The sequence below is a fragment of the Helobdella robusta genome (genome assembly GCF_000326865.2).
Source record: "Helobdella robusta unplaced genomic scaffold HELROscaffold_4, whole genome shotgun sequence".
Taxonomy (NCBI): domain Eukaryota; kingdom Metazoa; phylum Annelida; class Clitellata; order Rhynchobdellida; family Glossiphoniidae; genus Helobdella; species Helobdella robusta.
This window is the reverse complement of record NW_008704902.1, coordinates 7,862,081-7,877,455: the sequence shown is the minus strand read 5'-3', so window position 1 is coordinate 7,877,455 and position 15,375 is coordinate 7,862,081. Positions and strand designations below refer to the sequence as shown.

Here is a 15,375-nt window from a genome sequence, read left to right as displayed (position 1 = left end):
ATGGCTTCAAAAACAAGTATGTTGTATTTTCATATTGTTAAAAGAAATAATGACGAATTTGAATTAGCGGTCATATCGGAAAATAAAGAAACATGGTATGTCCTACCTGAAGAGAAGAAAGATTTAAGTTTGCACGAAGCTCTATTTACAAAGCGAGCAAAATCAATACAATTAATTCTATAAAACTTATCAACGGTTATCGCACAATTTGCATCAAACTCGATGATGAATTGAGAAAAGAATATTACGACGAAGACGAAAATCTATGTTTTTTAGATAATATGTTAGACGAAAAAATTATTGATAATAAACAGATGAATCAGAGGACAATTTTTTAAATGAACGAATTAAGGAATTAAAAAGTAAGCTAAGTCTGAATGATAACTTTGAGCTGCAAGACGATGAAAAAAAATTTATTTTGGAAAAATTCAACAAAAAGCAAAACCCTACTGGACGGATAGAGAAATTTGAAAATGAATGTAGAAGGCATAAAATACTAAATCCTACTAATGTCATAGAAGCATTACACTTCTTTTTATCTGGGTCACCGAAAGATTGGTTCGAATCAAATTTAAAGAAAGATCGGCTTAACTAATTGGTCAGAATGGAGAAAGTTCTTTCTGACCATTTTTGCAGATAGAGGTTGGAAAAAAATAAGAACCGCATATAATTACAAATATTTAGGTGGTTCTTTAATAGACTATGCCTTAGCGAAGGAAAACCTAAGTTTAGAAATTGAAATGTTGAGAATAAACATGATCGTTATGGGCTTTCCTGTAGAAATACAAAATAGAGAAGAAATAACGACCAATGAGAAACTGTTCAAAGAACTAACAAAAAGTGATGAATGCGTTTTTAACATCAAGCCGAAATATGACAATAAATTTTTAAGTAATAAAATACCATACAATACGGATGTCAAGGCAAAGCAACTTTATCAACACAAACAGAGATATGAAAATGTAGACAAAGATATTTCGGTACCAAAATACAAAGTAGAAGCAAAGACAAATAATACTCTAAATAAACAAAATCAAAGATATGAAAATAACACTCTAAATAAAAAAAATTTTGTTAGACCAAATTTTATCAGGTCAGAGAAGGATATTAATACCACAGCAAATAAACCATGTTTTATGTGTGAAGAATTGGGCTAGAAAAATCGATACCATCTAACAAATGAATGTAGAAATGAGTCTCTTTACTCATCAAAAAGAGAAATTAATATTCATGATACTAATTACCAAACAGATGACGAAGCACATATGATGAAAATTGAAATTGACAAGAAATCTTTAAACTAGAAAGCCCGGTAAAATTGAATGCACTGATAAGAGTAAGAGTCTAATAAATAGGAAAATCATAGATATTTTAAAACTAGGCTTAATGAATAATAGAAGTACTTTTAAAACCATCAGTGGGTTCAATTTTAGTTCGGCCCGGGCAAATATAGTTGTTAAGGTTGGTAATTTAACGGATAATTTAAATACATACGTAGTTAAAAATAACAATTTCTCCTATGACCTGTTATTGGGTCTAGATGCAATAAAAAAGTTCAAACTAATTCAAGATGAAAATTTTAACATTCTACAAAGAATTAATAAAAACAAGATCATCAAAATAGAAGAAAGAGATAAGATGAATAACAATCACAACATGGTTAAATCAGATGAACTGACTGACAACCAATTTAATCTACAAAAGGCAGAAAAAAATAATTTAATTAAAATTTCAGAAGTCAATTTTAACGAAAATATGAATAATACAATTTGTAAAAATTTAGACTACATTAAAGATGAAAATAGAAGAAAAGATATTTTAAATTTAATAAACAAGTACAAACATATGTTTGCAAAAGATAAATATGATGTAGGAAAAGTGAAGTCTAAAGAAGCAAAAATAAAATTAACCAGAGATGAATATGTAACAGCAAGACCATATAAATGTTCCATAGTTGATGAAGAGAAAATCAAGACTCAAGTCAAGAAGTTATTAAAAGCTGATTTAATTGAAGAATCGAAATCCCCTTGTGCCTCGCCGGTAACTCTTGCTTTTTAAAAAGATGATGGTCGTCGGACAAGACTTTGCATTGATTTCAGACGATTAGATAAATTAGTAGTTCCTGGATGCTATCCATTCCCTACTATTAATGATGTCATAGATAAAGTACCAAATTGCAAATATTTCACTGTACTTGATATAAATTCTACATTTTGGTGTATATTATTAAAAAAAGAAGATAGAGAAAAAACTTCATTTATCACTAATTATGGAAAATTCATGTTTAAGGTTTTACCCTTTGGTCTTAAAAATTCTCCAGAAATTTTTCAACGTATTCTATCCAATATCATAAAAAGAAATAATCTTGACAATTTTTGCATTAACTATATTGATGACATACTTATATTTTCACGCTCTTGGGAAGAACACATTATTCATATTGAAAAAACTCAATAAATTATCACAGAAGAAGGTTTTAAATTAAAATTAGAAAAATGTAAGTTCGCTGCTAAAACCATTAAATATCTTGGACATTTTATTCAAGAAAATAAAGTAGCACCAACTCAAGAAAATTTAATTGCCATCAAGAATCTTAAGAGACCAACAGATAAAACAGGAGTTAGAAGTGTGTTAGGATCTATTAACTTCTACCTTAAATACATCGAAAATAGTGCTCAAAAATTTTAACCACTGCATAAGCTTTTGAAAAAAAATGTTAAGATTGTGAAGATTCTTTCAACTTGATAAAAGAATATTTATGTTCTCAGCCTATCTTAGCCATTTACGATAAAGCCAAAGACACTTATATTGAAACTGATGCCAGTTATAAAGAAATGGGAGCTACTTTGAAACAACTACATCCTGATGGTATGTTACATCCTGTCGCATACTTCTCAAGAAAATTATCAGAAAAAGAAAATGAACATCATCCATCTTGAATGCAAAGCTATCAAAGACGCAATAAAATACTGGCAATATTATTTGATTGGTCGTGAATTTGTTGTTTGTAGTGACCCCAAACCTCTAGAGAATCTAAAAACTAAAAGTAGAACAGATGAAATATTGGGCGATTCAGTGCACTATTTGTCTCAATTCAACTTTAAAATTATTTATAAGAAAGGAAAGGAAAATATAATGGCTGATTTACTTTCTCGATCACCAGTATTAGAATATTTTGAAAATGAGGATGCAGTCCAAGTTGTAAATTTAATTGAAAGACCTGAAATTCTTCATGATCAAAATGACAACATGACTGAATTAAAGAGTGCCAAGAAGTTTGAAAAACGCCATGATATTATTTACAAAAAATTGAAGGACAAATCAAGGATATTTGTTTCTGATAAATTTGGTTTAAGAATAATAAAAAAAAGGTACATGAATATTATGGACATATTGAAGCTGGAACATTGAAAGAGAAAATAAGACCATTTTATTATTTCAAAAACTTTGATCAACTAATTGAAGAATTTTGTAAAAGTTGCACTATATGCTTAGAGAACAAAACTAGAAGAATTAGAATCATCGGATTAATGTCAAAACTAGAACCCGCGACAGAACCATTCCAAATTATGTCCATTGACACACTTGGTGGATTTGCCGATAATAGGTCACCAAAGAAATATAAGCATAGATATGCTTGGATCTCCACTACAAAAAGCCAATGCGCAGCAGATTTCATAAAGTTAATTGACCCGATTGCTAAGAAAAATAATATTAAAATACTTTTAGCCGACCAGTACACCGGAATTAATTTTACAGAACTAAAGCAGTATCTAAACAAGATGAATATTCAAGTGGTTTTTGCATGCGTAGATTGCCCTCAATCAAATGGACTAAATGAAAAACTAAACCAAACACTTGTCAATAGAATAAGATGTAAACTTAACAGTGGAGAAAAACAGGCATGGTCCGTTATTGCAGACGAATGTGTCAAAGAATACAATCGGACAATTCATAGTTCCACGAAATTTGAACCGGAATACTTATTATACGGCATAAAGTCAACTATCACTCCATATGACTTACCTGAAAGCGATTTAGCTGCAGATAGAATACAAGCCGGTCGAAATTCTATGCAAAATTTTGAAATAAACAAGAAAAGGGTTGACAAAAATCGTCAAGAGTATGAATTTGAAGTGGGCAATCAAGTCTATATCCAGAATGGGAGTAAACTTAATAGAGGTAAAATGGACAGAATAAGAGTTGGTCCGTTAAACATTCTTAGCAAGATTTCATCGTCGATCTTCGAAGTAGACTGCGGAAAGAAGAAGAAGGAATCACATTTTTTCACATTAATAAATTGTCACTTTATGTACCTCAAAAAGTGACTTGAGGGAGAGAGATGTAAATTATATTTCATATAATTATCTATGTTTAGAATTTCTTTAAATTTCCTTTTGTGCTTGTAAATTATGTTTCATTACTTTGGTATTATCTTATATATAATTGCAAATAGCATTAGGTTATATTTTATTATTGTTGGCTTTGTAAACGATCCTGGAATTTAATTTTTCTACTTAGATTAATAAACCAAGTTATTCGAAAGCAAACTTATATATTTATATATGCTTATGTATATTCATGCATATACATTAATTTAAAAATTTATTTAAAAAAAATGAATTTATGTATATTCATGCATATACTTTAATTAAAAAATTTATATTTAAAAAATGAATTTGAATAAAAGAATTTTCATTTCCACTATTCAATAATAAAATAATCATTAATTTTAACCATAGGTTGAAATTGGAAGAACTTTTGATCCTTCGTCGCAAGACTTTATTTTAGATAAAATAATGGAATGGGAGTTTAGTTTATATTTAGAACAAATAAATGACATATCTCAATCCGCAACAAAAGAAATAGCCATAGAGCAAGGTTTAGCAGAAATAACTGAAACATGGGAAGGAATTGAATTTGATTTAGTTCCATTCAAAGATAAAGATCAATACAAAATAAGGTCTTGTTTATAATTTAATTATACTTATTCTTTTATTACTATAATAATAAACATGAATTTTAGTTTCTAAATGTAATTTTTTACTCGACGACTTTTTCACTAGTTGTTAAAATATTTTTTTTCAATTCTCTTTCTGTGCCGTAAAGTTTGCTTTTTCTGTTACCCATTTGTGCAAACGTACTAATTTGCCAACTTAATTATGTAAGGGTGTTATATTTGAAGCATGCTATCCCATGATACAATGATAATAATATGAACATTTATATGGCGCCGATTCGCACTGCTGCTTCAGAGGTGCCCGGAGCCTACGTGCATGTTTTTAAATGATCAGTCTTTAGTCTTATTTTGAAAAGACTGTTTTAAATTTATTATTATATATTTATTTTTATATAATTCTCTAATTGCTACATTTTATATCGAGTTAGTTATTTTTTTACAACTCCATCACAAAATAATAATGTAATGTTGATGTTACACAACGTTGTCCGCTCACAACGGACAACTTGACCGCCCTAACTCCACCGTTTCTTCTCGTAGAAAGAGTCCTTCATGTGTGTTGCATGTTGGACACTCTTTCACAGTTCTACCTCTATACATTCATCAACAACTACTCATTGAACGTTACACGAAACAAACAAGGCATTTTTAGTGACAGCAGGAATCTAGAATTTTGCCAGCAGCATCCAAGCGTCCCCTAGAGTGGTGCGCTATAAAAATTGAGCGCCTCTGAAGCAACTGTGTGAATCGGCGTTATATAAATGTTCAGATTATTAGTTTTATTGTCATTATTCCAAGTCAAACTAATTAAAATTATTAAATTTATTAAAGTTGAAGTTATTATTATTTAAATTTGTAAATTAAAGTTATGTGCAATTAATGGCCACTGTTTATAATTTTTTCTGCAGTGCGTCTATATTTCACTCTTCTATCTTGTGAATTTTGTCCAAGAATAAGCTTTTCCTTTTTAATTTTCTTAACATTTTGCTTGTGCTTAAGCTCGCCAATAAATTACCAATTTGATGGATAAGTTTTCAATAATTGGCTGAAGCCACGACGCTATCCTATAATAGATTTTAGTTGTTTTGAACAAATTTTCCAGTTATACTTATTAAAGATTAAAGGTAATTCTCTATTTTGCGCTTGCTTCAGAGGTATCAACGAAAAACACGCACATCGTATATGAATATGCGTGAAAACCATGCATCATACATGTGACGATCCCCAAACTTATGCGCTTAGCGCTTAATAGTTTAGAGCCACTGAGGCGATTAGATAAACCAGTTTAGTTTAGTGGTAGTTAGAAGGTGACATTGAAAAGCGTGATGACAGTTTTGATATTTAATTTTGCCGTACTGTTTTCGTTAATATTCATTCGTTAATCAACTATTTAGTTAATATTCTGTTTGTTAAAATAAAACTTAATGAAAATACTGTTTGGCGTAATTTTAATTAATTAGAGCCTTAAAATAAGAAAAAATTCGTGACAATACACATTGCATATGGTAGGCGGGGTTTTCTTTGAATTCGAACCAAGTCACCGCAGAAGCAAGACCAGGCGCCTTTAACCATTAAGCCATTTCTTTAGTCTTGGTCCTACCATTGGTTTTGTCAGAGGATCAGCAACTTGAAGTTCTGTCGCAACTCGTTCAACTGAAACTTCTTCTTCTGCAACCTTTTTTCTGACAAAGAAATGTCTAATGTGGATGTGCTTTGTTGTTCTGTGAAGTTCTGGATTGTGTGCTAAACGAATTGCTGCTTCATTGTCGACAAAAATTTATGGCTTTTTCTTTAGATCTACAATGTCGTTCAACAATCGTTTGAGCCATATCACTTCACGAGCTGCTTCACTTGCGGCAACGATTTCTGCTTCAGTAGTTGAAATCGCAACTGAGGGTTGACGTTGGCTAAACCAACTGATCACGCTTCCTCCAAACATACAGATTACACCTGATGTCGATCTTCCACTAGATTTATCTCCTTCATGATCTGCATCACTGTAGGCTATAAGTGTATTGTTTTGACCAGACTTGTAAACAATACCGACATCAGCTGTGCCTTGCAAATATCTGAAAATTTGCTTAACTTGTGCTACATTGGACTTGCTGGGTTTCTCTAAACTTCTGGATGCTACTCCAACTGCATATGCAATATCTGGTCTTGTTCCCGTCATCAAGTACATCAATGCACCAACTGCTGATCTGTAAGGAAATTTCACTTCCTCATGTTCATTTTTGTTTTCATTGAACTCCTCAGACTTTGTAATCGGAGTTGTACAGGGTTTACACTGACTCATCCCAAACTTTTCAAGAATAATCATTCTTGTATAGGATGACTGACTGACATTAATATTTCCCTTCTCATCTTGATTAATCTCTAATCCAAGAAAATATGTTGCAGGTTTAGATGTTATCTTGAACTCTGACTTTAATTCTTTTAAAAATATTTTTAGTTCTTCTTTATCGGTTCCTGCAACTAGTCCATCATCAACATACAGTGCAAGTATGAGTTTCTTTCCTCCCTGTATTTTAATGAACAAACAAGTATCTGCATCGCTTTGTTTGAAATGCTTCTTTTTCAAGAATTCAGCAAAGCGTTTGTTCCAACATCTTGGAGCTTGTTTAAGTCCATAGAGACTTCGCTTGAGTTTACAGACTCTTCCTGAATTATCTTTAAAACCTTCAGGTTGCTCCATGTAAATATCTTCATCTAGTTTGTTGTATAGAAAAGCTGTTGACACATCAAACTGCATGAGTGACATCTTTTCATTTGCAGCAACACTTAATAGTGTTCTTATAGTTGAACTTCTGACTACAGGACTATAGGTTTCTTCATAGTCAATTCCCTTTTTCTGAGAAAAACCTTTTACCACTAGCCTGGCTTTAAAACGTTCAACAGAACCATCTGGATTGTATTTTACCTTGTAGACCCATTTGCATGGTATTGCCTTATGACCTTTTGGAAGACTTACCAAATCCCACGTTTGATTTTCCTTTAATGACTGCATTTCACTGTTCATGGCTTTAAACCATTCATCTTTTTCATCACTTTGAATGGCATCTTTGTAGCTCACTGGTTCAAGTACTTCACATAATGCAGACATAACGAAAGGGTCATAACGTGATGGCTTTTTGATATTATTCCTGTCACGTAAAACCATACCTTTGGTCTTTTGATTACAACAGTCAGATTGATCTTCTTCATCAGATGAAACTGAATTACGGTTGTGAACATCTTCATCAGTTGAAATATTTTCTTTAATCAAAGTTTCTTTATTTTCATCTTTGATTTCAACATCAATCGAAACTGTATCATCTGAACAACTTTCTTCTTGCAAAATCACTGAATTTGGTTTGACAACCTTCTCATCAAAAATAACATCTTGATCGATGCATTTTAACACGTTTCTTATTCTGATGTCCCATTCTTTCATGGTATAACTGCAATGCATCTTGATCATTGACAAAGTTAACTTCGACTTCAGAATTCAACGGTCTAACAGTTTTTGCAACAAGTTTGAACAAACCTCCATTGTTGTTTCTTATTCCAACAACACTTATCACATTGTCAATAAGAAGATGACAACTTCTTGAGGTTGAAACAAAAGAGCTATTTCTGTTCTTATCTTGAGTTGCAAGTACTGAGAACAAATTTCTTTTTACTTTTGGCACATACAAGACATCTGTAAGTTTAACAGTTTGCCATTTATTATTCACTTTCACTTGAAGATGAATAATTCCTTTTCTAAAAGCTTCTACAGTATCACCATTTGCAACATATAATTTACTCGGTTGAGAAAATTTTTCAAAACTTTGAAATATGTCTCTTCGGAAAGTTAGATGACACGTTGCACCATTGTCAAAAAACCATTTATCAGTGTACGCTGACTCATCTATTGCAAAAACACTTGATTCCATAACATCTAGTGATTTCTTATTGTCATCGCGTAGATTGTTATTTCTTGGTTTTGCTGGTCTACCATCAGAATGCCATTTTTCACAATTTCTTACAATGTGACCTGGCAATTTGCAATAATGACATATCAGTCGCTTTGGTTTGCTGACAAATTTAACTTGTTTTTGACCATTCATGTTTAGTGATGATGACCTTTTAGTTGTTGCTTTGACAAATAATACTTTATTACATTCTGTTTTGCCATCCAAAGATCTCTCATAGCTACACAGCTGATCTGTAAGTGTTTCGACTGTTCTTTCAGTCTTGTTCAACAATCTCCAACTTGCAGCAAATGAAAAATATTTTTCTGGCAAAGTTTCAATTATTTGGCACATCAGCAACAAGTCACTGTTTTCATCTTTTCCTAACTCAACCTTTAAATCTTTCCAAAGATTCTTGAGTTTTGTGGCATGAGTGACAACATCATCGCTTTCATCTATTTTATAACTAAAGAACTTCATGCACAAGTTGTATGCTTTATCTTCATTAACTTCATCATACAATCTGTGAAGTTCCAAACAAACATCTCTGGCATTACTGAATGAAGGAACTTCTTCATACGTTTCATCGGTCATGTTGGTTGACTAGCACTACAATCTGCTCTGTTGAATCTGTTCAAAGCAGTTTGATATTTTGCTATCTCATCTTTATTTGAGTCATCGTTCGATTCATCTGGAACTTTCAATTTGCCATTTACTACATCCATTGCATCAGGAATGCCGCGTGGTATTATACAAACCCTCGATTTCCAGTTCAACCAATTACTTTTGCCTTCTAGGTGTTTGATTTGCACTTTCGTTAAATCCATTTCTTCCTTGTCTTTTCAATTTGACCTTTCGATTAGAAGCAAAATATCGAATTTCAGAGAATGAAGAAGCACGTGCTTTCTCTTCACTTCAGTCTTCAGAAAGGAATCTTCCGATATTTCTTTATTCTAAATTTTCTTCGTCAAATCAATTAATTAAGAAAAACGTTATCTGGGTCCCATAACCTGTTAAATTTCTTGTCACGTAGATCGTTTAATTAATTGATATAATATTGAAAGACATTAAAAGAAGAGAAATAAACTAAGCAACGTTCTCGACTTGTTTATTATCCTCCGGATCAACAGAAAAGGAAAAAGTGAAGTTACATACAAAGCAAAGAACATTTGGTCCAAAGAAAAATAAATGTATATTATAAATCATAATGTTTTAATATAAAACTTAAAACTTAACAAAATATACTTTAACTTTAATCAAATTAATTTGAATTAACATTTTAAAATGTTCCATATATAGCATACAACTTCGTTCAGATGAATTTAATCGTAACCAATTGCAATAATTTTTATGCTTATAACGCCTAAGTTAATTTTAGTAGCTCAATTGGCTGTGATAATTTATTGCAAATGTTTTCAGGTGAGCATTTGTCGTAATTTTTAAAAAACTATAAAATATTATTGAATGAAGTTATTTGGCTCAATTAATATGTTCATTTTGTTTGAAAAACCTATTGCAGATCAACTGAAGAAATCCAAAATGGACTTGATGATAACCAAATAAAGCTGCTTATCATGAAAAATTCAAAATATGCAAAAGCATTTGAATCTGATGTAAATAGATGGGAAAAAATTTTATCTGTGATTTTAGAAACTGTTGAAATGCTTTTACTGATACAGAAACTTTGGCTGTATTTAGAGGTTTCTCTTTCTTATATAAATATACTGTTAAGTTTAAGCAAAATCAAATCTTAGAGAAACTGGTGATAATATGCCTGAGTATGCAATGCTGTGTTGATAACACTACTTATAAAAATTGTCGTTATTACATACAAATGAAAAGTAACGCCACCACCATCATCGCTACTTACATGAAAGAGTAGTGCCAAAATCGTTGCCGCTTTTTTGAACAACGAAAGTAAACGTATTGTAAAATTTCTTCTAGCAAATTTTTCTTTTTTTTCACTGAAATTTCTACTTTAATTCATTAACCCTCAATGGATCCTTGTTAAAAAGTGAGTTCATTAGCCTTGGAGTCTAAATTTTTTATAACTAAATAACAAGTATTAGGCAATTTTTATGCAATAAAACAATGCGGTACGTAGAGACACTCACAGACTTGATATAAGTGTCATTTTAATTCTAATTTCAATCAAATAGAATGTCAAATCAAATGGCATACAAATTTTGTTCAATGTTTTTTCGAATGATGTATTTAAATAGAACAAACAGTGTTTACAAAGTATTTTTGAGTTATTCATAAAATATGCAGAAAAAGCGGCTTAGAGCACATATCACAGGAGTTGCATATTATCCTGTCACATTCGCGCTGCATCATGACAAAGTTTTTTCGTCCTCTTTATTCTCGCATTTTCATTTTCCAATATCCATTCTAAAAATTGGACTGTATCCAAAGATGGGCAAATTACACACTATATTGTAATTTCGATACAAATTACATAATACTCTAAATATTGTAATTTTTATACCAATTACAAATTACATTTAATAAAAGAGCCAAATAACTAATTTCAAATTACATGAAATTAAATTACATCAAACCAGTTTTGATTAAATGAAGAAAAATTTTTTTTCAAGTTATTTAAACATTGATTTTTCTTTGCGCTGATATTCTTTGATGTCATTTTATATTCATGTATTAAGTTACTTTCTTTCTATCAACAATCTGTTCAATCATTTAACGAATGACTGAAGAAAGAAAGACACTATTCACCACTACTTTTGATTTTGCATATTCTTTGATGTCATTTTCATATTCTTTTATTAATTTACTTTCTTTCGATCAACAATTTGTTCAATCGTTTAATGAACGACTGAAGAAAGAAGGAAAGAAAAAAAGAAGGAAAGAAAAAAGGAAAGAAAGAATGAAAAAGGAAGCGTCAAACATCAAAGAAGTTTACTTGATGTAGTACTTGATGATTACTTCTTTGATGTAGCAATATGAACATAAAACTTCAAAGTAGCAAATGAAATTTTTAATCAAATAAATTTTTAGAATTTAAAAATTTTTTTACAATTTCAAGAAAAAAAAATTTCAATATAATAATAATTTGTGTAAGTATATCTGTTCACTCTCATATAAACTATATTTTTTAACCAAAATGTAATTTGAAATTAATGGTTTACCAATAATATATAATATATATATATATAATATATATATATATATATATATATATATAATATATATATATATATAATATATATATATATATATATTTAGGAACGAAGTTTTTCATTTATACAAATTTTGTTGAATATGTTTGCCCATTTTGCATTTATTAATTTCTTTGAAATTGAATCAACACGATGTAATTGTTGCAATAAACATAAATTTATCTTTCATTATTTTACTGAAAAGTTTTACAATTCACTAATTTTAGGCTCTGATGATGGCTACCTAGCCGAAACAACGTTGTTAGCCACGATATGACACAAGTTTTTAATAAATATGAATTGCAACAATTACATCGTGTTGATTCAATTTCAAAGAATACAAAATAAATGCAAAATAAATGCAAAATGGGAAAATGGGCATATATATATATATATATATATATATATATATATATATATATATATATATATGTTGGTAATAGACCATAATTTTTACAATATTCTATAAATTCTATTCTAATTTTGGCGTTAATATGTTTGTAGTTCGTTTTTTCGATTTTTCTCACCAAAGTTTTTTGGTGAACGTTTAGTTTATTAAAATTCAAAATAAACTTATTCTCTGAATTCATGCTGCAAATAAGGCCATATTTCGATTCCGAATGAATCATCATCAGTGCGGTTGATGTTTATATAGAGAAATATTGACTTTGTCAAAATGAACTTAGATGGAAATTAGGTGTCAGGTTTCTTTATTGGCTGGTCATCTAATTTGGTCTCCCTTTCTTCATCGATAGCATCATATTCTTCTTTGTCACTTTTTACAATGCTAGTTTTTATTACTTCTTTGTTTTCATTGTTGGTTAAGCGCCGGGTTGGGAGTGAGGTTGTCATTTTTTGTTGTATATTTATTTTTGGTTTATTGATGTCAATTAGAACTGCTTCTGCAATTTTAAGATGCGTGTAGTTGCTGTTCTGGTATATTACTTTGGTGTTGCTGTCGAGGATTTCACGGCTAATAGTGATTGAGTGTGTTGAGTCCAAATGAGTGTGCTATCAAATCTTACTGGTGAACCCATTCAATCCACAGCTACTGGACGATGGCCCTGTTCAGTTTGTAAGCTGGTGTAAGTAACAATTCAATCAAGTGTCAGCATTGTAGCCAGTGTGTCACCAACCTTTTTTCAAAATTTTTTGTTATTTTTTTTAAGTTGTCAAATTTTTTTTGTCCTGTTTAATTCAATCCCCACCACCAATTTGAAATAGCAATGTTTTTTGAGGCCATTAAGTAGAGAAAGTCACCATTGTTTCAATATCTAGGGGTTGTTCTGATTTTACTGGAACGGCCTAAAGCGGCGTTTGAGCACGGATACGTGCAGCCTGGGATAAATGGCCAACTCTTTGTACCATATTGATGCCGCCTGACATCCCAATACCACTACGATCAAGACCTTATTAATCTGTTGATACGTCCAGTGTTGTTATATGGTGCAGTAACATGGCCAATTACAACCAAACTGGAACAACAACTTCACCGAACCGATATGAAAATGCTCCGATGGATGCAACGAATTAGTCTGAAGGACCACATCAAATCTACCAAAATCCTTCGTCGTGCTGGTTTAGATGATATAAAGGACGAATGCCGGCAACACCGTCTGCGGTGGTTTGGTCATGTCAAACGAAGTGGAAACTTCTCTTGCAGATGTTGAAGTACCTGGCACACGTCCCAAAGGCCGTCCAAAGAAGTCCTGGTCCCAAACAATCGAGCAAAACATGAAAGCTCTAAATTTAAATGAAATGGATACAACTGATCGTCTAATTTGGCGCAAAATGTTGATGGCAAAGAAAACAACGTCCTACCTCGGGTAACCGGGTCTCTGGACGCAAAACGAAGATTGATTGAATGATTAACTACAAGACCTAGCGTTGTTTTGTGGATGATTTTTTCTTAAAAAAGCATACCAAAAGCACTACAGAATCAATTTGTAAAACGTAAGCAAAATCAGATAACTAACTAATCAGCAATAATTTAAATTTTTTAAAGTTTAAAACTAGTGTGAACAGTGGCGGATCTAGACAACTTTGACGGGGCCATGGCCTCTCGCCTCCCCCTCTAGATACCCCACCCCACCTGAGTGTGAATTCGATGTACAATTTCAATGAAAAATAATTTTTCTGTCATCAATTTCAAGTGATTTTTTTTAAATATAATTTTTCATATATTTGCTAATAAGTTAGACAAGTTAGAATATTAAGTTATTTATTACTTCTGTTAAAAAGTTTGAAAAAAATTAACTTGTACGATGGAGAAGTCAAAACGTCTTCGCAAAAGAAATCAGAAATGGAAACATTAATTAATCTTCGATCCCAATCGTCTGTCACATGACCTCCATAATTAATAGATGAAACCAAAAATTTTAGTGCTTCCCAAGGAGTTTCTTCATATTCATCCAAATATAAATTAAGCAAACCTTCAGAAACCTTTAAATTTATCATGACATACTCATCAAAATTTAAAGTTCAGAGCACAAATTTATAAACTGAACAAAAAATGTCGTTACGGCAGAATTTATATTCTCTCTACCGCTTCCACTACTGCCGTCGTCACCTTCGTCGCTGCGACGTGGCCATCGCGGTAGGATCGGTGGTCACGTCAGCGCCGTGGCGATCGTACACCCCACCGGCCGCTTGACAAAGCAAACTTACTTTCTGCAGGCGGTTGCTCCTCTTAACACCGAAACACGAGTCGGAATTCATGGGCCGGCGTAAAAAATGTTTTGCTGAACGTACAGACCGAAATTTCCATAGGCTTGCAAATCTTTTTTCAGACTTAGACTATTAGTTTTAATATTTTACTTATCTGTTATAGTTATAAATATGAATAATGTACCAGTGCTTCTTGGTCCAAACTAGTTTAAAATATATAACCAGATATTGGCTGCAGCCATTGACGCCAAAATTATTGGCAATAAATTGCATATCAATCCATTAATTTGTTGATGAAACGATAATTTTACGCTGTTTCGATTAGTTCCTGATCTACCATAAATTTTTCGATGCAACAACAACTTCCGTTATACCGATATTTTGATATTGCATGTAATGGTATTTCTGGTGTTATAGATAGTCAGTTTTTTCTCACCCCCTTTTTTTTACACGTAAACTGTATCAAAAGCTGAGGAAAAGTCAAGAGCAAGAAGAAGAGTAAGATTACTATTGTCACTAGAGAGAAGGATATCATTGTGTATTTTAAGTAAAGATGTTTCAGTACTGTGAGCAGGTCTGAAACCAGAATGAAATACAGGTAGCAAGGAGTTAAAGTCTAAATAGGATGACAGGTGGA

The 15,375-nt window shown here is 31.6% G+C and overlaps 2 protein-coding genes across 2 annotated transcripts in view; both read left to right on the top strand.

Moving 5' to 3' along the window:
- Positions 1 to 4,976, top strand: HELRODRAFT_162913 (hypothetical protein; the record flags this gene model as incomplete). Its single annotated transcript, XM_009024971.1, has 4 exons — positions 1 to 127; positions 685 to 1,093; positions 1,305 to 1,980; positions 4,743 to 4,976. The coding sequence occupies 4 exons, from the start codon at positions 1 to 3 to the stop codon at positions 4,974 to 4,976; spliced, it is 1,446 nt and encodes a 481-aa protein (XP_009023219.1).
- A 5,493-nt stretch (positions 4,977 to 10,469) lies between these two features.
- Positions 10,470 to 15,375, top strand: part of HELRODRAFT_67233 (hypothetical protein) — a gene marked incomplete at both ends in the record, with an annotated part of 14,763 nt that continues 9,857 nt past the window's right edge. The window contains one exon of the mRNA XM_009024298.1: positions 10,470 to 10,595. Within this exon, the coding sequence (XP_009022546.1) occupies positions 10,470 to 10,595 (126 nt within the window). The remainder of the gene's footprint in view (positions 10,596 to 15,375) is intronic.